At 29.9% G+C, this 26503-nt stretch overlaps 1 protein-coding gene across 2 annotated transcripts; it reads left to right on the plus strand.

Annotated features, from left to right (window-relative positions):
* Positions 1-26494, plus strand: Zip (myosin heavy chain 10). Of its 2 annotated transcripts, XM_074239360.1 has the most exons (9): positions 1-530; positions 628-1305; positions 15251-15407; positions 16661-16779; positions 18134-18157; positions 18366-18395; positions 18827-18919; positions 19026-24061; positions 24247-26494. In XM_074239360.1, the coding sequence occupies exons 2-9, from the start codon at positions 949-951 to the stop codon at positions 24377-24379; spliced, it is 5949 nt and encodes a 1982-aa protein (XP_074095461.1). In that variant the 5' UTR covers positions 1-530; positions 628-948; the 3' UTR covers positions 24380-26494. The 2 variants fall into 2 exon arrangements, with proteins under 2 accessions (XP_074095461.1, XP_074095462.1); XM_074239361.1 differs by lacking the exon at positions 18366-18395 and having other exon boundaries at positions 2-530.
* Positions 26495-26503: the final 9 nt, after the last annotated feature.

Genomic DNA, 26503 nt, shown 5'->3' on the forward strand with positions numbered 1-26503 from the left:
AGTCCGTTAAAATTTGAATTAGCGTCTGTGGTGTCGCTAGACGGAGACAGCAGTTTAGGGAGCGTGACTGTGGGATTTAAAGAGTATACAATCGACAGTGAAAGAAAGTATACGTTTACGTAGCATTACTAAACACGAAAGCTGGGCTGGTCTATGCATGTGTATTTTATCTTTGTTTAATAAAAACTACAGTAAAGAGGGAGAAGTTATCGCTTTGTACGTCTACGTCTGTGCCATGCGGGTAGAGAAATCGGCGTTAACGATTTGGATTGGTGAACGGTACTGAGACTGAGAGAGATAGAGAAAGTGTGGCTCTGTTAGTCTGTTTCGTGGACGTTGGAGTTGGAGAGGACTGGGACTGGACTGGAGTTAGTAGTAGTACACTACGGCAGCGGTCGTCAGTCGACAGTCGAGTCTGAAAATTAAACGATTAAGAATCACGGCATTGTGTTTTTTTACATGTGCGGTTTTATTCATACTACTCGTATCAACACATCGCAAGTACTGCGACAAATAAAACAACAATTCAGGTAAATAAATTAAATAAATAATATTTTTATTAATAAAATAAAATAAAATAAAATAACCTAAACTAAAATAAAATAAAAAAACGGTTTGATTTTTTAGTTTGGCGTCACAGCAACTGCAAGCTCGTGGTAAATGAAGAGGTGGTTTTTAAAAAATATAATTTTCATCTCGGTTTAAAATTAAAAATAAAATAAATAGACAGTTGAATTGTTGGGTATAAGAAAAAGATATACGTGCGCGTGAGTTTAATTTTTTTTGCCAAGACAAGAAAGGCGGTGTACTCTCTTCTACATCAGCACTGTAGTTGTAGTAGTAACCGTAACAGCAACAGCAGCAGCAGAATATTTAGTGTGTGAATTGGTGTGTGCATGTATACTTTGTGTTATCCGTGTGTGTGAGTGTAGAGTACGCTAAACAAAAATGGCGGACGGCGATTCGAGGGTAGACCGGTCGGATCCGGAACTACGTTACCTATCTGTCGACAGGAATAATTTTAATGATCCGGCTACACAGGCAGAATGGACCCAGAAAAAATTGGTTTGGGTCCCGCACGAGACACAGGGATTTGTCGCCGCTGGTATCAAAGGAGAGCGCGGTGATGAGGTCGAGGTTGAAATTGCCGAGACCGGCAAGCGGATACAAGTCGCCAAGGATGATATACAAAAGATGAATCCTCCCAAATTTGATAAGGTCGAGGATATGGCCGAGTTAACCTGTCTCAATGAGGCGTCGGTACTTCACAATCTCAAGGACCGGTACTACTCTGGACTCATATATGTAAGTACTTTTATTAAAAAATTTTTCTTGATACAACAATTTATGTACTTGAAAATTTTCATAATGCTGAAGTTAGCCATCAGCTGTTAATTCTAAAAATTTTAATAAACAATTAATTACAATAAAAAAATGCTTCGAAAAATTTTCATTAATTTTTCCACTTGGAATTTTTTTATAATAATTGCATTATTATAAAATTTTTAAATAATTTTTAATGTCTGCCTACTTCAGTTCATAAATTTTCAAGAATATATATTCTTAGCTTAAAAATTTTTTAAATTAATTGAAATAATTTTTGCTATTATCCGAAAATAAATATTGATGCTCTTCTCTTCAGAAATTAATAATAATAATAATAATTAATTATTAATTTTCAAGTAAGTTTTTACATTTTTAAGGATGTTCATAAATTATATTTCGAGACTAATTATTGCTTCTTAATCGATCATCATTTAGCATTGGGTTATCGTTCGTTTGAACAAAGTTGAAAGCGATTAAAAATTTATTTTTGGATCAAGTATCCGTTACTTTTTTTTTTTTTTTTAATTTTATATGATATTGAAGAGCAGAGGAGTAAATTTTCTAATTTTTTTAACAAATAAATTATTGTAAAAAAATGTATTTTCAAAAAATTAAATTGTTAGACATCTGCTCCTTGGATTATTTAAAAAAAAAAAAATGAGAATATTTAAAGTATATTTTCGATTTAGAAAAATAATAAAATTATTTTTTAAAAAAAAAGTACTTTAAAATTTCTGGATTATTTATTGAGGATTTCAATGGAAAAAATTTAAATCACGATGACACGTTTGTTTGTAGCCGTGTTAAAAATAGGCAACAGCGCACGGAATAAAAAAAATGTTAAAACATAGGCTATTTTGTAGCTGTCAAAATATTTGAAGAACTGAACAAATTTTACAAGAAAAAACATTCATGAAAATTCAATACCCGGTTTATAAAATTAATTTTATTAAATTTATAACGGCTGAGATGTAGAAAAAAATTTTTTTTTAATATTAGCAGGTGTATTCTATTTAATTAAAATTTGGAGTTGGTAAAATTGTAGGATTTAATAATTTTATGAACTGCAATTGAAATTTGTAAACAGTAAGCTTTAATTTGATTCACAATTTCACATGAACGTCTTTTATAAAAAAATTTTATATACTAGTATTAATATTAACATTATTCTTTTTTTGGAGATTTATTTTTATGGATGATGGTAGACGATGTGCTAATTCGTGAGAACAGGCCTCACTTTAGATTTAAATTCCAATTGAAGCTCTGACGTTGCACAGACAAGTTAATAATGACCTTGTCCTTCATAATGTATTTACAAATATGTGTGTACATGCGTACATATTTTAGATTTAGCCGAAGATTTATATTATTAATACCCAGACAATTTTTTTCGAGATAAGTATTATATATTTTGTAGAGAATTATTGTATTAGGTGGTCTGCGGATATGAAAGGGCTTACGTCATTTCTTGGACAAATAAGGAGCACTGGTTTACGATACTATAGATTTTTTCTTCTACATATATTCTTCAGAGACATTATACCACCGGCTACATTATATTCAATCCTGGATGTCCATATTTTTTCTATCATTAGAGTAAGGCTGGATTCAAAGTTTTTGGAGCGACATTCAAATAAAGCTCTTAGCAAAGTTGACGCGGTTTTATGCTAATTACTCGTTGGATTAAAGAGTTGGGTAAATAACGAGTAGAAGTTTTAATTATTCAATGAGATAATAAAATGACAGCCGGCCGTCATTTACAACGCGGGAGAGCTTGAATACCGACTCGTTGTGGTAATCATTTGGTTGTTGTCTATGTGATACCACGTGAGAATGCGTAGTTTTAAAAGCGAATATGAGTTTAAAGCTGTAATTCACATGTAAAAATTTTAAATGTGGTGTAATTTAAGCGAGAACTCTCCTGTAGTACATTTTTTACACGTCATTATGTTTTTTTATCTCTTTAAATTACAAGAAATTGTTACATTTTTTTTCTAAATTATTGCTAATATTTTTGTCGTCAATTTCACCTTTTACGTCAGCTCTCAGCTCTGACTCATTTTTGATATGGCGCTTACTATGAACTTAGCTAATCTTGAAAAAATAAAAACTTGCTTTTAAATTATCATAAATATTTATAACAAAGAAATTTAAATATGAAAGTCAGATCTACCATTTGTTTATATATTTTTTTTTTACGATTAAAGTTTTTTAATTTAATATCATTAATACAAAAATATTGTATTTTATTTTTCATCTTTGAAAAAAAATTACAAACTATCCAAAAACAGCAAGTGGTAAAATTTTCCACATTTTATTAAAAAATTTTAATTAATTAAAACTTGACAAAATTTTACTCAGCAACTTAACAACCATTAAAATACTCCAAAACACTTTAATTAAAAAACCGGCAATTTTTTCTTCCATTCGCAAAAAATTACTCCAATTATTATGATCAATAATATTTTTTCAGCTAATTGCAATCTCAATAAGGAAAAAAATTTTTAATACGCTAAAAAAAAAATATTTATTATTTGATATTCATAAATAAACATTTTTAACAACAAATAATCAGCAACAATACAACTTATGTTTACAACAACGACTATTTAATTAAAATCAATTACACTAGACTCATTTGATGTCAAAGTTCGCATAATTGTTTCGATAGTAACTTAATCTAAGGCCAATGATCTTTGTCTCCAATCTCATAAACATAAACATAATTTTTTATTTATATACGTATACATTTATCATGCATATGACTGACAAAGTAAGCTTCCTTCTCGAGACTTTCGCTACTATTATCTGCATAGTCCACACCCATACAATTTTTCAGCGGGTAAAGTAGTTACAGAAGTTTGTCCGCTTGATAATAACCGATACGAGCACGATAAGATAACTATGCAGCTGTGTCTAATATATGTACATATATATATATATATATATATATATATATATATATATATATATATATATATATATATATATATATTAACTAATACATACATTCATAAACACACACTAAGTATTAGTAACAGTATCGCTATCATCATATATTGTAGTTTAGTTTGTCTATTCTATTTTTAAAAATTTTTTTCCTCTTTATTTCATTACATATTTCATCTCTCTGTGCCCGGTAACTACTTGTCATGTTGTCATTTCGTTACGTCTCGTTTCGCTTTTAAACTATAACTCTATTATTTTTAGAATTAAATACTCTCGGATTTAATTTATTACACATTATAAATAAATTTACCCTTTGTTTTTCATTTTGATTTAAAATTTAAAATTTTTAATTTTAAATCGAAGAAAAAAAATATTTTTATCAATATCGAGACTAAATAGATTCGCAGTAGATTAAATGGATGTGATACGACCACTCATGGATTTAATTTGATGGCTATGTCTCTTCGGAAAACCTTATTGAGCAGTAAATTATCATCGCTATTTATTAGCATTATAATTATTATTATATGCTGCGGATAAATTACCAATGCAGACATAATATGACCAGACTATTAGACGGCGATATATCTTGTTTATTGTTCGCCAATTATCGATTATTATCTCCTCTTATCAGTTATTAGTCAACTGAAAAATTTTTCTCATTATTGTTATTATTAATGATTGCAAAAACAAAAAAAATATATTTAAAATACTAATTAGTAATACTGATAGTTTTATTTGAATTTATGTTGTACAGTATGCGTGGTAAAAAGTAATATGTAATATATAAGGCACAAAGGTTGTTTTCATGTTCCTTATAGATCTTTTTTCAAAGTGACTCATGCATGACTGATATGTTAGCTGGGGAGACGAGAAAAGAGTAGACAAGATGATTAGATGTGGTTACTTTGTGAGATTAAATAAATAAAATTTAGAAATTGCTTTAATAAGTAAATAAATATTTTAAATTAATGTCGGTGATAGACAAGTTGAATTTTTTGTTTTATAATTAAAATTTTTCAATATGGAGTTTAAATTTACAAAAAAAAAATAAAATTGATGTTTGACGCATTTTTTATTGTTATAATTATAATTATAAATCAGATGAAAAAGGTCACAAAATAAGCATATTTAAAAGTTTATTGTCCACGTATAATAATTTGTTGTTAGATTTGTCGGTCTGATTAAATTACACCACGTCAGCTAATTATATTTTTTTTTTTTTTTTTCATTACTCTGTTTAAACTTTCGCAGTATCAGCAGATTAAAATGAATACGAATAATGAAATGCACGTATTAACGTTTTATATTTATGCAAGTCAAACTTTGACGACTTGCTTGAAGAATTTTAAATAAAAATATAATGAAATGAACGCTTGTCGAAAGGAATTCATTGATTATTATTTAAATAAAAATAGATGATTAATTGATGATACTCTTCTAAAATATGAATATTTTATATATGAATTTAATAATAAATTTGTGATTATACTTATTAGAGGAATTAATTGTTGACATTATGAGTAAGTGCGTAGTTATTAAATTCAAATGGTTTTCTCTTATCGCTAAATATGTAGGAGGAATAAATAAATAATAATAATAATAATGATAATATTGTCGGTTGATTTTTCTCCTCCGTACTCTTTTGCCGTAGGAGGTTAACCATCAGGTTCATACACCTGTTCAAACATGTAAATATATCAAGTATATATTTGCGACACTTTATTAATATGAGATCATCTAATCAGTTTTTATTTCTTAATAAACTCTTATTTATTATCATTATCAGACATTTATTTATTGGGAAAAAAAAAAAATGGTTTATTCTAAAAAAATTTCCTTGGCTTAATATTATACATTTTACTCACATATTTTTTATGTAAATATCAATCAAAAATTGAAGCTAATCCCCAAAAATATAAGAGATAAAATTAATTAAAAATTTTTAATAAGGAACTAATTTCTGTTAAAAAGTTAAAGTATTTTTTTGGAGCTTCAATATTAAAAAACTTTTCAAAATAATTTCTTAGCATAATTTTTATTTTTGCATAATTTTTTTCATTAAGCAAAATTATAGTTCCAAAATAAAATAAATATTTTAAGCTCAATTAAAAATACCGAAATCATTAATTGAATAAAAAACAGAGCCAAGTTTTTTATTATCTATATCTTTTCCGAGTAAATAAGTAAAGTACTTAAAAATTTATCATTTATCACTTACAATCAAAGGCCCAAAAAGATAATAATCAATTATAAAGTATAAAATAATCTAAATTCCCCGGAGGAAATTCTTGGTACAATAAATGAAAATTGAGATGCATATTATCATATTAGTTCGAATAGTATTCATTTCTCTAGCAAGAATTTATACGCGAGGGGCATATAAGTTATACTAGCAGTTAACTAATACCATAATACGCTGATAGATATCAACATTATAATATTATCCATAACACAAGTACAGCTGATTGTAGGATTTAATGTAACGTAATGTGCTTTGAAAGACAGTAACTAATCGATATTCCATGTCTCATCGCCGGGAATTTCACACCATACACCACAGCCAGGAACTAACTCTCTGACTAGGTGTGTATCAGTGTGTATCATGCATCTACTGCATACCTTTCTGAAGATGAGACGGCGGTAGAAAACTGATCACTAATCAGACATTATTTAGATATTCTAGTTGATCATACTTTACATTCAAAAGATTTTTTACACGACCCGGAATTAAACCCTCGGCCTTCTGATTACGCGTGAAAAAAATTTCACTAGAGTTTTGAATTTAAAATGAATGTGAACTTAATTTTCATCATAATTGCGGGTGAATGCACTTGTCCGGATGTAATGGCCGAGAAGAGGTTAAGGATAAGGTTAGTTCGATATGTGGTCGGGTCAAAAATAGTCCGTGCCACCTTCTATTCCGCGAAGTCTACGCCAACTTTTTGAATGTGGCGCCAAAATAGACGACTTGGATAAAATTAGAATTTATGCTGGCGTCTCGGGGGAAATGTCTGCATTCAAGTTCGTTTGCAATATATCTTCATACTATCAAATAAATTTTTGCTCCGTTTTAAATCGTCCAATCTACGCAAAATGCAAAATGGAATCATTGTGATTTATGATTAATTATATTTTCTATTTTTTGAGAAGTTCTCTTAATCTCTATGTTAGATTTAATAGAACATTTTCATCATTACAAATTAAATTTATTAAAAATTCAAAAAAAAGTAAAACTTAGAACTTTTTTATATTTAAATTAAATATTTAATTTTTTTTTTATCACTTTTGATAATTATTTTTCAACTTTGACATTTTAATCATTTTAAAAATTTCAAAAGATGCAGAAAAAAATTGATGGACATCTTTGAAGCATAAAAAGATTGGGTTCAATTCCCTGCGCCGTTCAAATTTACTAATCAAGTATTTTACAGCTTGATTAATTTTTTTAAACCAAAAATTTTTGTTTTTTCAACTGATGGCTGTTGATTTTTACTTATCAAAATTACCTTTTGAATTTAATCGACATATTTGCAGTAAATATTACTTCTCTCCCAATAATTGAATCAAGGACTAATTTAATGATAAAGAACATTTAAATAAAAGGTAATCTTGAGTGAAAACAATTATCCGGCTGTTTGGAATGAATTTGCGGGCGTATAAATTTGTGTATACAAAGTGAAGATATCTTCAATAGTCCAGAGTATCTTTTGGCAGTCTGCCCGGCGTGTAGTGAATTACAATGAGCTATTCTATTTAATCACCCTTAGTTTCAGAATTTACCGCTCTAATCTCTATACTATCAGAAGTTGCCTTTTTTTTTTTTATATTGGACGACAATACGCGACTCTGTCCTCAATATATAATAATATAATCAACAATCAGATCGGTGTCCTTTCATCTTACACGCCATCTTGGCTCTTTCCATAACTTTGTACTTCACCGACTAATTCAGAGGCTAATAAATGACTTTGTGAATCAAAGAAATTTTATTTATTATTATTATTCTCTTTTGTATTGCATATTGCTTTAATATGTTTGTTTGCCAAACATATTTTAAATATTTATTCTATTATCATTGACACACCATTAATATACTGTTATAAGCATTTTTTATAAACTATGTCACGGAATTAAGTGTCTTTAAAATTATTTTTTACTTAAATTAACCAATAAAAATTTTTTAAGTGTGTATATTCAATATATACAATACATTTAAGTGTATATATTCAATACATTAGTAATATTTATTTATCAATATTTACTTGTTACCACATCATACACTTGAAATAATTTTAAAAACACTTTAATAATCATTAAATATCCAAAGTAAATAAATGCTGACTTATTTTTAATGCATATTACTTGAAATATTTAAACTCAAGCTTTAGAAAATTTATCAATTTAAAAAAATTTTTTAACTTTGCTGTAGCTTTAAACTTTAAAATATTTTTTAATAATTTTTAAAAATTTTAATTTTTTTTTTTTTTTTTTTAATTATCCATCAGTCTAAAAAACTTCATATGTTAAATATGACAATAAATTTTGAAAAATTCAAGTTCACTCTCAAATAATTAAAAAATTTTGATAAAATAATTTTTAATGTTGAACAAAAAATTAAATTAAAAAATTGTTTCAGTGATATCATCTGACTTAGAAATAGCAAAAAAGCATAAGTTTCCCTTCATCACAGACGTATTATGTTTTGATAATAAATATATTCAAAACATTTGTCTACTGATAAATACGGAGAATGGTAAATATCTATGATTCATTTCTTTTCTCTTTCTTAAATAATCGTATGAGTAGAGCGAACCGTTAAAAAGTGATCACTTGTGTGAGTAAGAGCTCACACATTACTCACACGCTCACACATTTGTACACACATTAAATTATATTAGTGTGGTGTGTACATTTGTGTGAGGAAGGCCGTTTACCACGAAACAATAACAAGTAAGGACCAGCCATGTGTGTCAACCGGCAAGCCTTGTCCGGAGACGCTCTACTCAATGCTCGAAGCCCAAAGCTGATGTCATACCTGTTAGGTACTAGTACGGGCGTTCAATTGGTGAAAAAACCAAAAACGATTCAAGAGATGTCTTATTTTCCCTCTACTCTACTCTTATTCTACACAATTACTCTTTTTGCATAATACAGCTTGCAATGCAATAATAATTTCATTTTCCATTACCCACTCCATTGCCACGCTTCTTCATCATTTCAGTCTTAAACTTCATTATTTTTTACAACATATTGCAAAAAATCTAAATTAATAAATATAGACATTAACGTTCAACGATAATTATCATTATTATTATTATTTTTATTGTTATTATTAATATCGTTTATCGCTTCACTGTAATTACAATGCAAAAAATTTATTTTTAAAATAATAAATTCAGAAAATATTTCAGCTGCGAGTGTGGCAGAAGTGAAGAGCAGCGTGTTGTAAAACCGGCAGGTGTTTGCCATGAAATCGCTTCCAAACTCGCCCACAAGCTGTCGCTTAACCTATTTTACTTCCTTGTATATATATATATAAATGTGTAATATATGTATAATAATACTCACGTACACTTGAATATATTTTGGTCAAAGACGTCACTAGATTTTATTGCTATTTTTTATTATTCGGGTATTCTTATCTCGACTTAACAGTTCTTGGCTAATGGAATAAATAATTTATTTACTAATTTCACTTTTTCTTTTAGATTCAACCGTGTTTGTCGTTTTTAATTTAAGCGTTTTTTCGTTTTTTCTTTGCTAGGACTTATATTAAAAAAAAAAAGGTACTGTTTTTTTATGTGCGCTAATAAGATTTATTTTGGAGTTATGAATTTGATTAATTTATTAAAAAAATCTTTTTGCTGGTAACTTTAAATGGAAACAATTTTTTTTTTTTTTTGAAAGAATTTAATTTAAAAAAAAATAAAATTTTGTAGAAAGTTAAAAATTCAGAATTTACTTCCAATACAAATATTTATTGATCAAATGAAACTATAAAAATCTGAGGTTTAAATTAAAATTAAAACAAAACTCAACGATTCAACTTTCAATTTCAGCTTAAAAAAAATAGTAATAGTTTAAATTTCAAAGAATTATGTGAACCTTTAAAAAGAAATGACGTCAACAATAATATGTTTTTTCTATCTCACTGATAAGACCAGCTATAAACTTCCAAATTAATTTGTTCTATTCACATAATTAAATTTATGTTGAAAAAAAAAAAAAAAAAAAAAAATAATAATCCAATTACTTAATTCAATGATTGTAATTTGTGATAAAAATAGCAGACGAATTAATTAATAATAAATAAGTTGACACTAAAAAATAGGGTAAAAAAAATTCTGACTTTTGTACTGAGAGACAAATAATACATATATGTATGTATGAGCAATACTTTTGTTTGAAATGAAGCCGCGTAAATAAATAGTATAGGCAATACATAATAAATCAGGAGATGTCGATACTCGTGTATACTACTAGAGAACATGGACAAAAAAAAAAATAAAATTAAAAAAAAGGATATTTGATGAGTAAGTAGAATGACTATGGCTAAAGTCGAGTCCTTATAAGAATATGAGGTGTCCTTAACCTGGATATCATAGTAGTGCTTGTGTTAGGTATACGTACTGGAGAACTGTTAGCCAGAATAAGAAACGTAAATGTGGTATGGAGTATGGAAAGAGTAACAAGCAAAGAGGAAACAAGATCTTCAACGACTAAGATATTAAGGCTAATACAAACGAGTATTGTTGTTATCCATGTATTTTTAGTGTGTACACAATTGTGATGTGATATGTTGTCTCGTAGCGCCATGGGCCACTACTTCCTTTTATGGTTAACCCATATTCCCGTATTGGAGTAATGAAATAATACGACCAGTTACAACATATACATATCATTATTTTTTCCTTTCGCGTTTTTATCAGTTGACTGTACTCCAAAATTTATTTTAAGTTGATTATTTTTTTTTAATTCGCAATTTAAATATTTTTAGGTATTTAAAATTGATTCTTTTAATTGCTCTAAAAATATATTCGTCCTTTAGTTAGTTAGTTAGTCGAAAGATCAATTATTAGGTTTAAAAAAAATTTTTTTTCACTTGGTAGATACAAAAAAAAAATATTGTAAAATTTTTACAATTAATTATAACAAAACTAGTTTAAATGTTTGAATAAATAAGATATTTAAAATTATAAATACACTGATAAAAAAAATTAAAGTACAATTTAGAACAATTTCTTGGTTCTAAAATTTTTCTGCTTGCTTCGAAATGATACAACTCTTGAAAATAATATTCTTGATTCAAAATTCATCTTTTTGAATCGAGTTAATTTTTTATTAGTGTGTTTAAAAATTGTAACATTTTTAATGATGCAAAATTAGCAGATTTTACAGCGAAGGATATTAATTTTTATCAGGAATTAATTACTTCGTTCGATTAAAGATAGATCTTCTCAAATTAGATGAGTAAGAAATTATGCCATAAAAATTCTATAATTTATCCAATTAATTTTCTACTTAATTGAGTCGTTTATCTTGACGATAACATTATAATTAATTTCAAATTAAATTTTGTCTATAAGATAAACAAATGAGAAATCTTTATCTGTTTTTCTGATTCCCAGTAAGAACATTGTAAACTTTTCAACACACAAATTACTACATATACTTTTAAATGTCAGGTTTGCTAGTAAATAATAATTATAATTATAATTACAACAAAAAAAAAAATTTATACAGTGCGTGCTGGATCTGTTTGTACCCACCCAGAATTAAAAGAAAAGTACAACCGATAGGATATAATCCTCGTAAAGAAAAAAATAAGAAAACCCCAGCTACAAAAATAAATAAAAAACGATTTCACAAGAAGAGGGCCCATAAGTTTTTATTATTATTTTTTCTCAGCTTTTTTATTAACGCTGGGGGGACTATCAGCTTTGCTCAGTTAAATGTACGTAAGCCAACGAAGAATGTCGAATAGGTCGACGACACAGGACCCCGAGGGACCGGTTTTGGGGACCTTCGGACACTCGTACATATACAACTATAGTTAATATAATAATAACGAACTGAGACAATGTTGAACCTTACCGTCTTGGTCTCAGGTTTTTGGTCAGCTCTTTTTGAACCTCAAGCTGAAGCTGGACAACGGAACACTTGCATGCAAATTTACAGCCCATTCTCTGAACCTTTTAACTTTAATCAAGTTCTGTTTATCGCCATCAGTAAAAATAAATTCAGTCTGTACTGTATTGAGGAATAAATGGAAAAAAAATTTTTATTATTATAATACACTGATAAAAAAGTTAACTTGACTCAAGAGAAAAAGTCTTGGACTAAAAATACCAAAAAATTATTTTTGATTTGAGTAAATTTTTTTTGGTTCAAAAATTTTTTCACTTTAATCAAATTAACATTTTTATCAGTGTATTAATTTTTGTTTAATTAAAAAAATCTGGAAAATGGTTGACCCTGCAGGCCATCTGTGAAACTTCCTGATTTTTTATGAATTTTTATGAAAATCATCGACTTTTTATTGCGGGAAGTTAAGAATATTTAATAAATATTTAAAGTTTTAAAAGGGATTTAGTTTATTTGTGTTGAAAGCGATATTGTCTGATATGACGAATGCCCAGAGTATTTAACTTCTTTATAACACTGACATATGGGGAAAGCAATCGGATGAATCATGATATGGATGTGAGGAAGCGATCATAATGACGATGCAAAAGAACCCAGTTCTTTTATATTATTTGGAGGTATTATACAGTAATACAAGTATTAGTGTTAATATGTATATAATATATAACACATGTGAACGTATTAGTATTATATATTACGCAAAGATTTAACGATTTCTTCTGTGAAACATGTAACACTTTATGGTCTCTGATGATCTTTGATGGCTCAAGACTTATAATTCTTTCAAGTAGCATAGAACAAAAATGCGGATACAAGAAGTATAAAAAGTTTAAATAAAAATTTACACTTCTCAATACTTATATTTATTTATATTTATATTTATATTTATATCCTTTTATTTTATTTATATCTGATGGATTAAATTCCCCTTGAATCAACTGATTCATTTGTGAGGAATTCAAAATGTCATCGATTCCAGTTACTTTTATATCCTCCTTTATCTAGGCTGTGTGATAGTTGATAAAATAAATTATTAGTTCAGTTAAAGAGCTGCCAGCTATTTCAAGAATGTTTGCTTTAATGAATAATGTAATAAATTATAAAACTTTTTATTTCTGATGATTAAGCATTTATGTTCATTTTTTTTTTTTTATTTATTTAATAGGATATTTATTTTCTGATTCTGATTCTGATTCTGATCTTATAAATAAAAGAAAGTAAATTTTTCTCAACGTTAAATTTTAATTGATTTTTTTTATTAATTATTTGAATAAAATTTTTTTTTATCTTTAAAAATATTTTGACAACTAAAAAAATTAACACTAAGGTTAAAAAAATTTTGACTGCACACATTAAATATTTTTGTTAAATTAAAATAATTTAAGAATCAAATAAACACATCGTTAAATTAAATAAACCTTAATTAATATCAATTATAAATAATTAATAAATTCAAAAATAATTCTGAAAATGCATTCATAAGTATTTCAAAGCTCGGCCATGTGTGTACGCTCGTCAAGGTAAGCGTCTTGATGCGCTATGCAGATTTATGGTCTTGGGCGGCAAAAGTATAAAAGCCAAAAGCTAAAAAACTTCCAACACAGCAAATAAAATAAATAAAACCGGGCGATAAAAAGCAAAAATTAGGAAGTTAAACCGAGAAATTGAATTTAAAAGAATATTTAATCTATATATAAAAAATTAATATGCATGTATGCTCACATGACGTCGTCATTGATCTGACATTCCACTACTTTCCCATTGGCAAGTTGCGTGTACGCTCCACCTCCTGACGAATCATACGTCCATAAAATTTCTCAGGCCAGACTGAGTACTTACTTTCGTACATGCTAGTTCTCTTTTTCTTTTCTTTATGCTCTACTCCCGACATACTACACACTACTGGTACATACAACAAGTACAATACAAATATATGTTGAAAAATTTAGCAGGATTTTTTCACGCCCTTGCTGTGCGTTCATGACTTTGCACGGATTCGAGCAATGTATAACATAACATAACGCAGTCTGGTTGCATCAAGCCAATCTGGAAAATTGACGCGCTTGGTAATAAAAGAAAGATGAGAAAAAAGCAAAAATATGTGTGCACTGCTGAAAAAATGAAAGAAGCACTGTAAATATAAATATCAATGAAACGACTGCGCTCTAAAACTTTCCCTTATTTTCTATCCTCTTTGATTTTTTTTAAACTTCAAAACATCATGTACAAATATTTCAGACAAAATGAAACTCGTGTGTGTAATTCTTGTCTTGTTTTCATTTTTTTGACCATCTCACATCACACTGACGAGCCAAGCCAGTCAGTTTAAGGATAAAAAAAAATGAATTCTCCCAAAAAATTGTGGAAAAGTAAAATTAAATATTACCAAAAATTTATAATTTACTTCAGAAAAATTTTTTTTTTAATTTACGGCATCAAAATCCTGTTTCACTTTTTTGCATAGATATAATAAATTATCTGGTTAAACGTCATTATTAGTAAGTCCGTTCTATACAACAGCATCGCGATAATGTCGAAAAAAATTCATGCGATTAATTATGCTTATAATCTGACGCTTTAATTAAACCATTAGTCTTATAAATAATGAGTCCACTTAATTATAATTATTATTATTGGTATTTTATTAACTCATTTCCTTGAATATAATTATGAAGAGGCAAATAGATTAAACTCTGAATTAGCACATCAAAAAATGAAATTGAAAGTTATTTCAATATAATATTATACATAGTTATTTATAAAATATTAATTAATATATATATATATATATATATATATATATATTTTTTTTTTTTTTTTTTTCCAGACATACTCTGGGCTGTTTTGTGTAGTCGTTAATCCTTACAAAAGGTTACCGATTTATACAGAAAAAATTATGGAACGGTATAAGGGTATAAAAAGGCACGAAGTACCTCCTCACGTTTTTGCCATCACCGACACTGCCTACCGTTCTATGTTACAAGGTAAATTTAACTTATCCATCCTTTATTTCTTCACAAATATAATTTATTTTATTAATTTTTTAATAACATTCATTTTCTATTAAATTACAAGTATTTGTTTCTTATTATGGTTTTATTGCTGATTGAATTTCGCTGGTTTAATCAGAAAAAAAAATTTAATTAAATCAAATAAATAATTTTCTTGGTTTAAAAATTTTTTTCTTGATTTAAGTTAATTTTTTTTCCGTGTAGGATTTAATTTTTATTGTTTAAAAATACTCAAATCTGCTATTTTTAATATTATAAAGATTTCCTTGAAATTTTTTAGAAATATTTTATACTTTACTCAACTTTTGTAAATAAAAATAAAAAAATCTTGTTTTTAAACAAGATTTACGAAATAGAAAAACAATTTATATTAATTAAGGTTTTATAAATTGTTGCAAAAAATTTTAAGGGAAGAAATTTTTAAGAAAAAAATTTTCTGTCAGAAAATTACAAGAATTATGTGAATTTTCATTGATTTAAAAAAAGATTGTAAATTTTGTTATCTAGTCGGTAATTTGATTCTGTAAGTATACAATTTGAAAGCAAGATTTAATGCTAGCAGCAATTGAACGGTATTAGAGTATTTTTGTATGCAATTAAATAGCGTAAATTTACTTTCCTCCGGCAATTAAACAGAGAAACTCAATACATTTGAAATGGCAACACCAACATAACTGATTACTCAGTAAAAAAAAACCATAAAAAAAATTTTATGAAAATATTTTCGGTAAAATTCAGTTGGCTAAAATTTAAAATTTTGAACTGGAATAAAAATAGATTGAATAAATAAATATATAGCTAGCAATATTTGCTGATTTATTGGTCTTAAATTTCGTAATTGTAAGAATAAACATTATTTCGCGTAGGATTGCTCACTTGCAGCTGTGTAGTTCAGCCTTGCTCGAATTATCATCTACAATTTCCTCTCTTCGTTGTCTTTAATAAAAAGTAACCCATATGTGTGTGTACATATAATGCACAAACGGTTGTTTTTAAACCAGGCTGATTCAATTACGATTAAATCGAAAATAATTATTCGACCACTGAATAAATAAATAAATAAATAAATAAATTAACAAAAAATATTATTTCAATGTGAGTAATATTTTATTAATTTTAACAAAAAATTTTTATTACGGAATATTTTTTCCTTTTATATTTTTATTCAATAGATTATTGATGTTTATAATTTTTTTTGTACTAATAATATTTATTTTATTCAACAGATCGTGAAGATCAATCCATATTATGTACGGGTGAATCTGGAGCTGGCAAAACAGAAAATACAAAGAAAGTTATTCAGTATCTAGCTTACGTAGCTGCTTCAAAACCTAAATCAAACGCCGTAAGTTATAACATACATTTTACAAAGTTGCTCAATAATAATCACAATCACAATTACAATTACAATCACAACAATGAATTAAGTAAAAAAGAAATAAAAAAACATTACTCATAAATATAATCATAAAATTTTCTACAGCCGCGAGCTTATCAAATAAAAAATAAAAATTAATCTTGACATTAAAAATAAAGTTATATTTTATTAAAGAAAAAATTACAGTTATTTATTCTCAAATCTTTATCTTTATCTTATAATTCACTTAATAAGAAAAAAAAGAAGCATTTATTGAGATTGACACAGTGATTATAAATAATAAAAAAAAAAAATTTAATCGTAAATAAAACAGCAGACATATTTTAAGAATAATAAATTTATCATCGGAAATCTCGTTAACCATATCCTAAATATAAATTACTCTTTTTTTTTTTTTTTTTCTTTCTCTTTTCCCTCCCATATTATATTATTTTTATTATTAACCCACAATTTCCATAATATAATGACGTGGAGCGACGAAAGTACAACCGTGATTCATAACGCCAACATTTAAGGACTAATTTAAATTGTGAAATTAACTATTTAATGATCCAAGCTGAAATTACCGTATTTGGCGCTAGCCTTGATTGCTTCCAACTCGTCCTATAAACTCAATGGTATTTAATTTGTCGCAATGAAAATAAAGTTTAAATAATTTTAAACAAAACAAATTAAATAAAAACCTTTATAAGGAATCGATTCTCTGTAACTTAGCACATTAACTTTAGTATATCAAACAGTTTATGGCCATAACATGATCAATCGGATCATGAACCCACCCGTATATATTTCGCAATCGATCGACAGTCGCGTCATCCGATCGCTCTCGCTATTCATCGTGATTGATCCAGGTCAAGAATCTCGATACGTCCCATTCGTTCCATTTCATTTCTCTCTCCCTTCCTTGCAAACTATTTATTTTCATATGTTCACTACACTGTAATTACCGCTGACAAATTTATTAAAACTTTTACATTCAATTACTGTCATTTACTCGGAATTTTTTTTATTTCATACAATTATTAATATTGTATTCAATCAATTAGCTGAGGATTTTTTTAAGTGTACTCAGTAGTTAATTTTTCAACAGATTATTGTGCTTATTATAAATATTGTTAAAAAAATTTAATTTAGAAAATTTTAAGCTTAGTAATTTAAAAAATTTTTATTTTAATAAAAACAATTATTATTTTTTTGAAAAATTAATAATCAACCATTTTAATTAGCAAAAAAATTATACTGCTGCTAGATAAAAAAAAAATGTAATTAATAAGATTGTAATCTTTCATTTTCGGTGCTGATTTTGCTGCTACATCAATAGACCCCAAGTCCAGCATTAATAATAGTAAGTTAAACTTTTAAAATATGCTTGTGTTTTTTTTGGTTGTTAGTTTAAATTGCTTTCAAATTGCTTGCTCATTTAAAATGCTACATTTATAAATTAAACATTAATTATAATTATTAATAAGCCTCACTTAATTAATTTATAATAATAAGCTAATTGAATGATTGACTAACAAATTGCTTCAATATTTTTTTACCTGCGGCTCCAGGGGACTGGAAATACTATGGAGAAATTTGCGGTAAATATTACATTTTTTGGTGTACTCGCATTTTCAAATTTTTTTTTTTTTTTATAAATAATTGTTTTTAATTGCATGATTGTCGAAAAAAAATTTTTTAATTCGATAAATTAATGACCTTTGCATTCGTTGAGTCATTTGGATCAATTTTGTTTCATTTATTTTTTCATCTACGCATTGTTTGCATATTATTATTTTTAAAAAATGAGTCACGATAATAATAAGTTCTGATATTGATATTGAAATACTAAAAATTTTTATTTTTACATTATCGTAATACGAAGGTGTGTCTGATAATTTTCTTTGCTTGATGGTGTCACTTTTTTTTTTAGAAAAGTGATAAATATTTTATAACTTGCGATTATCTGTGACTTTTTTTATAAGATTTTTTTTTTTTTAATTTTATACTAATTTTTTTTTAATTTATTTAGGGTGAATTGGAACAACAACTTCTGCAGGCGAATCCTATTTTGGAGGCATTTGGTAATGCTAAGACAGTTAAAAATGACAATTCTTCAAGATTCGTGAGTATTTTATAATTATTATTATTATTATTATTATTTTTTTTTTTTTTTTTTTAAAGTTAAAATCAAAATATTTTATTAAATAATTATTTAATTTATATTTCAGGGTAAATTTATCAGAATAAATTTCGACGCGAGTGGTTACATAGCCGGAGCAAATATCGAGACATATCTACTGGAAAAATCACGAGCGATACGTCAAGCAAAGGAAGAAAGAACGTTTCATATATTTTATCAGTTACTTGCTGGCACGTCACCAGAACAAAAGAAAGAATTTATATTGGAAGATCCAAAACTGTATCCATTCCTGTCGAATGGCGCGCTGCCAGTGCCCGGCGTTGATGACGCATCTGAATTTTCATCGACCGTTAAATCAATGCACATAATGGGTATGACTAATGAAGATTTCTCATCAATATTCCGTATTGTATCGGCTGTAATGCTCTTCGGGTCGATGCAATTCCGCCAGGAGCGTAACTCCGACCAGGCAACTCTCCCAGACAACACAGTCGCTCAAAAGATCTCCCATCTTTTGGGACTGAGTGTAACTGAAATGACAAAAGCCTTCCTCAAGCCACGCATCAAAGTAGGCCGTGATTTTGTGACCAAAGCCCAGACAAAGGAACAAGTCGAGTTCGCCGTCGAAGCAATATCAAAGGCCTGTTACGAGCGTATGTTCCGCTGGCTGGTCAATCGGATAAATCGTTCGCTAGACCGCACCAAACGTCAGGGTGCCAGTTTCATCGGAATTCTCGATATGGCTGGATTTGAAATATTTGAATTAAATTCTTTCGAGCAACTGTGTATCAATTACACTAATGAAAAACTTCAGCAGCTTTTCAACCACACGATGTTCATTTTAGAGCAAGAAGAGTACCAGCGCGAAGGCATTGAGTGGAAATTCATTGACTTTGGTCTGGATTTGCAGCCGACAATAGACTTGATTGACAAACCAATGGGAGTTATGGCCCTGCTGGACGAAGAATGTTGGTTCCCGAAAGCTACTGACAAAACTTTTGTTGAAAAGCTCGTTAGCGCTCACAGCGTTCACCCGAAATTCATGAAGACAGACTTCCGTGGAGTCGCTGATTTTGCAATTATTCATTACGCCGGAAAAGTCGATTACTCAGCAGCTAAATGGTTGATGAAAAACATGGACCCGCTTAATGAAAATATTGTAAGTTTATTACAGGCCGCGCAGGATCCATTCGTCTGTCACATATGGAAAGACGCGGAAATTGTCGGTATGGCTCAGCAAGCATTAACTGACACGCAATTCGGTGCAAGAACGCGTAAAGGAATGTTCCGTACAGTGTCGCAGTTGTACAAAGAACAGTTGGCTAAACTTATGGTCACTTTGCGCAATACAAATCCTAACTTTGTGCGTTGTATTATTCCAAATCACGAAAAACGGGCGGGCAAAATAGACGCTCCGTTGGTGCTAGATCAATTGAGATGCAATGGTGTCCTCGAGGGAATACGTATTTGCCGGCAAGGATTCCCTAATCGTATTCCGTTCCAAGAATTCCGTCAGCGGTACGAATTACTCACGCCCAATGTTATTCCAAAAGGTTTCATGGATGGTAAAAAAGCATGTGAGAAAATGATCCAAGCCTTGGAACTTGACCCGAACTTGTACCGTGTGGGACAATCTAAAATTTTCTTCCGCGCTGGTGTTTTAGCGCATCTTGAAGAAGAACGTGATTACAAGATAACAGATTTAATTGTTAACTTCCAGGCGTTCTGTCGTGGTTTCCTTGCTAGACGGAATTACCAGAAGCGTCTTCAGCAGTTAAATGCTATTCGTATTATACAGCGTAACTGTGCGGCTTACTTGAAACTACGTAACTGGCAGTGGTGGCGACTCTACACCAAAGTTAAGCCACTGTTGGAGGTTACCAAGCAGGAAGAAAAATTAACGCAAAAGGAGGATGAATTGAAGCAAGTTCGGGACAAATTGGAGATGCAGCTTAACTCAGCGCAGGAGTATGAACGTAAATACCAGCAAGCATTGGAAGAAAAAACTATGCTTGCCGAGCAATTGCAAGCTGAAGTTGAATTATGTGCAGAGGCTGAAGAAATGCGCTTGCGATTGGCTACACGCAAACAAGAGCTCGAGGAAATTTTACATGACTTGGAAGTTCGTATTGAAGAGGAAGAAGAGCGCAGCAATGCTTTGAATCAGGAAAAGAAAAAATTACAGCTGAATATCAGTGATTTGGAGGAACAATTGGAAGAGGAAGAAGCGGCGCGTCAAAAATTGCAATTGGAAAAAGTTCAGTGTGATGCTAAGATTAAAAAGTTGGAAGAAGATTTGGCTTTATCGGATGATACGAATCAAAAGTTGTTGAAGGAGAAAAAATTGCTGGAAGAAAGAGCTAATGACTTGTCGCAGACTTTGGCTGAGGAGGAAGAAAAAGCCAAGCATTTAGCTAAACTCAAGGCCAAGCACGAAGCCACAATTGCTGATTTAGAGGAAAGATTGTTGAAAGATCATCAGCAGAGACAAGAAGTCGACCGCTCGAAGCGAAAAGTCGAGACTGAAGTTTCTGACCTCAAAGATCAGTTGGGCGAGAGAAAAGTCCAGGTAGAAGAACTTCAACTTCAGTTGGGAAAACGTGAAGAAGAACTTAATCAGATGATGCTGAAAGTTGACGAGGAAGCTGCTGCTAAAGCTCAGGCCCAAAAGGCTCTCAGAGAATTGGAGTCACAGTTAGCAGAGCTTCAAGAGGACCTCGAGGCGGAGAAAGGTGCAAGAAGTAAAGCCGAGAAGCTTAAACGTGATTTGAACGAGGAACTGGAGGCTCTGAAAAATGAACTGTTGGATTCGTTGGACACTACTGCGGCCCAACAGGAGTTGAGAAGCAAACGCGAGCAGGAATTAGCTACGCTGAAGAAGAACTTGGAGGAAGAGACTTCAGTCCACGAGGGTACTCTCTCTGACATGCGTCACAAACATACGCAAGAACTGACAGCTATCAATGAACAGATGGACGCTCTGAAAAAAGCCAAAGCCGGGCTTGAGAAGGCTAAAGGCGCTTTAGAGGCCGAGAATGCTGACTTGGCTACCGAATTAAGATCTGTTAGTGCGAGTAGACAGGAATCAGATCGACGACGCAAACAGGCCGAGCAGCAGCTCGTTGAACTCAACGCTAAGCTTGCAGAAGTTGACCGTGCTAAGCAAGAGCTGGCCGAACGGGTTATCAAACTTCAGACGGAAGCTGAGACTATTTCCCAGCAGTTGGAGGCCTCTGAATTGAAAGCTTCTGCAGCGGTTAAAGCTTCTGCTACTTGTGAATCCCAGTTTACTGAATTGCAACAGCAGTTGGAGGAAGAGACGAGACAGAAATTGGCGCTGAGCTCAAAACTCCGTGCTCTTGAGAGTGAAAAGGAGAGCTTGCATGATCAGTTGGAGGAAGAGGAAGAAGCTAAGCGCGCGCTTGATAAACAATTGGTTGCGTTGAATCTTCAGTTGGCGGAGGCTAAGAAGCGTGGAGATGAAGAGGCTGAAGCTGCGATAGTGCTTGAAGAGGCTAGGAAACGCTGCATGAAGGATATTGAAGCTCTGCAGAGACAAGTAGAAGAGCTTCAAGCTGCCAATGATAAATTGGATAAATCAAAGAAGAAAATTCAGGCGGAATTAGAAGACTCGACTATCGAATTGGAAGTCCAGAGATCAAAAGTTATTGAGCTGGAGAAGAAACAGAAAAACTTTGACAAAGTTTTGGCTGAAGAAAAGGCTGTTTCTGAGCAATATGCCGAGCAACGTGATGCTGCTGAACGAGAAGCGCGTGAGAAGGAAACTAAAGTGCTGTCGCTGACTCGCGAATTGGATGAGCTCAATGAGAAAGTTGAAGAGCTTGAACGCGGACGTCGCGGTCTTCAGGCTGAGCTTGATGAGCTGGTTAATAATCAGGGTACTGCTGATAAAAATGTTCATGAGTTGGAGAAAGCCAAGCGAGCACTTGAATCCCAATTGGCAGAACAGCGCTCGCAAGTCGAGGAGCTAGAGGACGAGCTTCAGTTCACTGAAGACGCTAAGTTGCGTCTGGAAGTCAACATGCAGGCGCTGAGAACCCAATTCGAGCGGGATCTCCAGGCCAAAGAGGAGCAGGCTGAAGAAAAACGCAGAGGACTTGTTAAGCAGTTGCGTGATATTGAGGCAGAGCTCGAAGATGAGAGGAAACAACGCGCAGTTGCTATTGCTGCTCGCAAGAAGCTGGATGCTGATTACAAAGACGTTGAACAGCAGCTGGAGATGCATAATAAGGTCAAGGAAGACGCTCTGAAGCAGCTGAAGAAATTGCAGGTGCAGATTAAGGATTGCACTAGAGAAACAGAGGAGGCGCGTGCTGCTCGTGATGAGCTAGCGGCCAGTGCTAAAGAAACTGAGAAGAAGGTCAAGAGCCTTGAGGCTGATTTACTCCAGCTTACTGAAGATCTGGCTAGCAGCGAACGTGCAAGGCGTACGGCTGAAAATGAACGCGATGAGCTCCAGGAAGAGGTCAATAATAACGCGAATAAGGGCACGCTGATGCTCGACGAAAAACGGCGGCTTGAGGCGAGAATCGCCACGCTGGAAGAGGAACTCGAGGAGGAGCAATCTAACAGCGAAATATTTGTTGACCGCGCGAGAAAAGGACAGATCACGATAGAGCAGCTGACTACTGACTTGGCGACCGAGCGCTCGAGCACTCAGAAGCTTGAATCTTCAAGGATGTTGCTTGAAAGACAGAACAAGGAGTTGAAGGCGAAACTCGCGGAACTCGAGACGGCTCAGCGTGCGAAAACCAAGGCTACTATTCAGGCTCTTGAGTCGAAGATCAGTAATTTGGATGAGCAGCTGGAGACTGAGGCTAAGGAACGGTTCGCTCAGCAGAAGATTAATAGGAAGCTGGACAAGAAGCTCAAGGAGTTGAGCTTGCAGCTCGAGGACGAGAGAAGAAACGCTGATCAGTATAAGGAGCAAGTCGAAAAGGCTAATGCTCGTGTTAAGACTCTCAAGAGACAGTTGGATGAAACTGAGGAAGAGCTCAGCAGGCACAAGGTTCTCAAACGCAAGGCCCAAAGGGAAATGGACGAAATGATTGAGTCACATGAAAATTTGTCTCGTGAAGTTGCTAATCTTAAAAACAAACTCAGGTAATTTTTTTTTTTTTTTTTTTTTTTTTTTTTTTTTTTTTTTAAGGGAGTCCTTTCGCACCAGTTGAGTCACAACAACTGTAGTTGTCAATATTCGATAAATTAAAATTAAAAAAAAAAACCCATAAAAATTTCTAAAATTAATTTTATGAATAATCTAATATTTTTTATTTATTAAATTTTAGACGAGGTGGTGGAGCAACTATTGGTTTAAGCTCATCAAGATTAACCAAACGTGGATCTGTACAAACAGGTGGTTCTGGTGATGACTCAACAACTCAGGATGAAAGCATCGATGGTGAAGAAAGTATCAACTGAAGCGTGTAGTAACAGATTTTTTTTTTAATGCAATAAAAATAATTAATTAATTAAAATTTTGATAACGCATAATAGAATGTTTAAACTAACGCTCGACCGCAAAAAAGTTAAAAAACAAACAAAAAAAAAAAAACGTAGACATTAATCTTTTTTTCTTAATTACGTCAGTGATTATTTTTAAATGCAATTCATGAAGATATTCATGACAAAAATGCTGAATGAAAAAAAAAAAAAAGAAATATATATATATATATATATAATTTACAAGTTTTGTAAATTGGTAATAGTAAAAAAGAAAAGAAAAAAACAATTTATTTCTTTATTATATAATTAATTTTTTTTATTTCAACTTACAATAAGAAGTAAATATATATATAATATAAATATAAATATAGTTGTATTTATATTATACTTCGTATAAGATGCCATCGAGACGAGAAAAGATATGTTAAAAGAATTAAAAAAAAAAAAGAACGTGTACATAACTACTCTACTTATTGCTTTCTAACAAACTGCCGAGCGGTTTTAATGCAAATACGTGATTGATTTATTCAGTTTAATTATATCAAATTTAACTCAAAGTAACAAAATATTAAAATTGTTTAATTGATTTATAAGTTGATATAAGAATTAATTGAATAATTAATTAAAAGTTAAAATGATTTGAGGATAAAATAATTGTAGGGAGTGATTAATGGAAAAAGACAATTTGATAAATTCGAGGGAGCTGATTCCCCCATAATTATTATATTATATTATATTATTATTATTTTTATTATAATTATAATTATTTTTATTTTTATTATTATTATCTAAAGAATGAAAATAACCATCTTAAGTAGTGATTAAGACATTAATGTTTATATTATTTTATTACGCGTATGTATGAAAGCATCAACCGTATTCAAAAATAATTAATATTATCAAATTATTAAAAACTACAAATTTATTTGAAAATTACTTTCATTTTAAAAGGTCTTACGTACGTAAATTACTTTTTTTTTTCTTCAAACATTTTTTTCAACGTATTGTTTTTCTTAAACAATCTAATAATGTACCAATGCATTTAATTATATGAGATAAGGACTTGTATTAAAAAATAGATATTTTTTAATTGTACTTAATTTTTTTTTACGATTTTATCGTAACCTTTTGAAATGAAATTAAGCGCAACTTAATTGATTAAATTAAAAAAAAAAAAATCAAATCTTTTTATACAAAAATTTTGTCTTGATATAACTTTTTCAAAAAAAAAAAAAAAAAAAAAAAAGAAAAAAACTGAACTTTACACGAAAAAAAAAAATGACACTGGATATCATCCTAGATTATACTCAGTGATATCTGTGGTGAAAAAAATTTTCAGATAGTAGCTAGTATAATCCAGATTATACTGAGTGATATCTGGATTATACCCAGTATAATCTGGAATGATATCCAGTGTAATCTTGTTTTTTTCGTGTACAAACCAATGTACATCGATAGTATATTTTTGAATGCACCTTTTTATAGTGGAGTAATTTTTTACAGACGAAATGCATTTATTAAAAATAGCCTTTAATACAATAGAAACAATTTAATTAAAAATTTTGGAGTTAAATATTAAAATACGCAATAAAATTAAAAAAAATAGATTTCAAATGCGATATAAATATATATATATATATATATATATATATATATATATATATATATATATATATATATATATATATATATATATATATATATATATATATATCCGAATAATTGTCAATTGTGTATATATAAGACTTTCGTTTAAATAAAAATTCAAATGTCATTATTAATTTATAATTATTATTAGTTATTGAATTGAACGGCTTCAATAATTATCTTTGACGTATATATAATTTTTTTTTTATATAAAAAATGCATGTAATATTTCAAATATGATTTATAATTAACGAAAATTGTCTCGACATTTGAATAAATAAAGGCACATTTACAAAAAAATATCATGAAAAAAATTGAAGTAAAATTTTGATACATTTTATATATGGTACTATTGATTAATGATTATGAATATGTAAGGGTTGATTGCATCTAGAATACACGAGGAGGAAACAATAAATAAATAAATAAATAAATAAAAAAATATATGTTGAG

This window comes from Cotesia typhae, unplaced genomic scaffold (genome assembly GCF_013202065.1).
Source record: "Cotesia typhae breed Kobodo isofemale line unplaced genomic scaffold, CoteBio_Ctyphae contig_23, whole genome shotgun sequence".
Classification (NCBI taxonomy): Eukaryota; Metazoa; Arthropoda; class Insecta; order Hymenoptera; family Braconidae; genus Cotesia; species Cotesia typhae.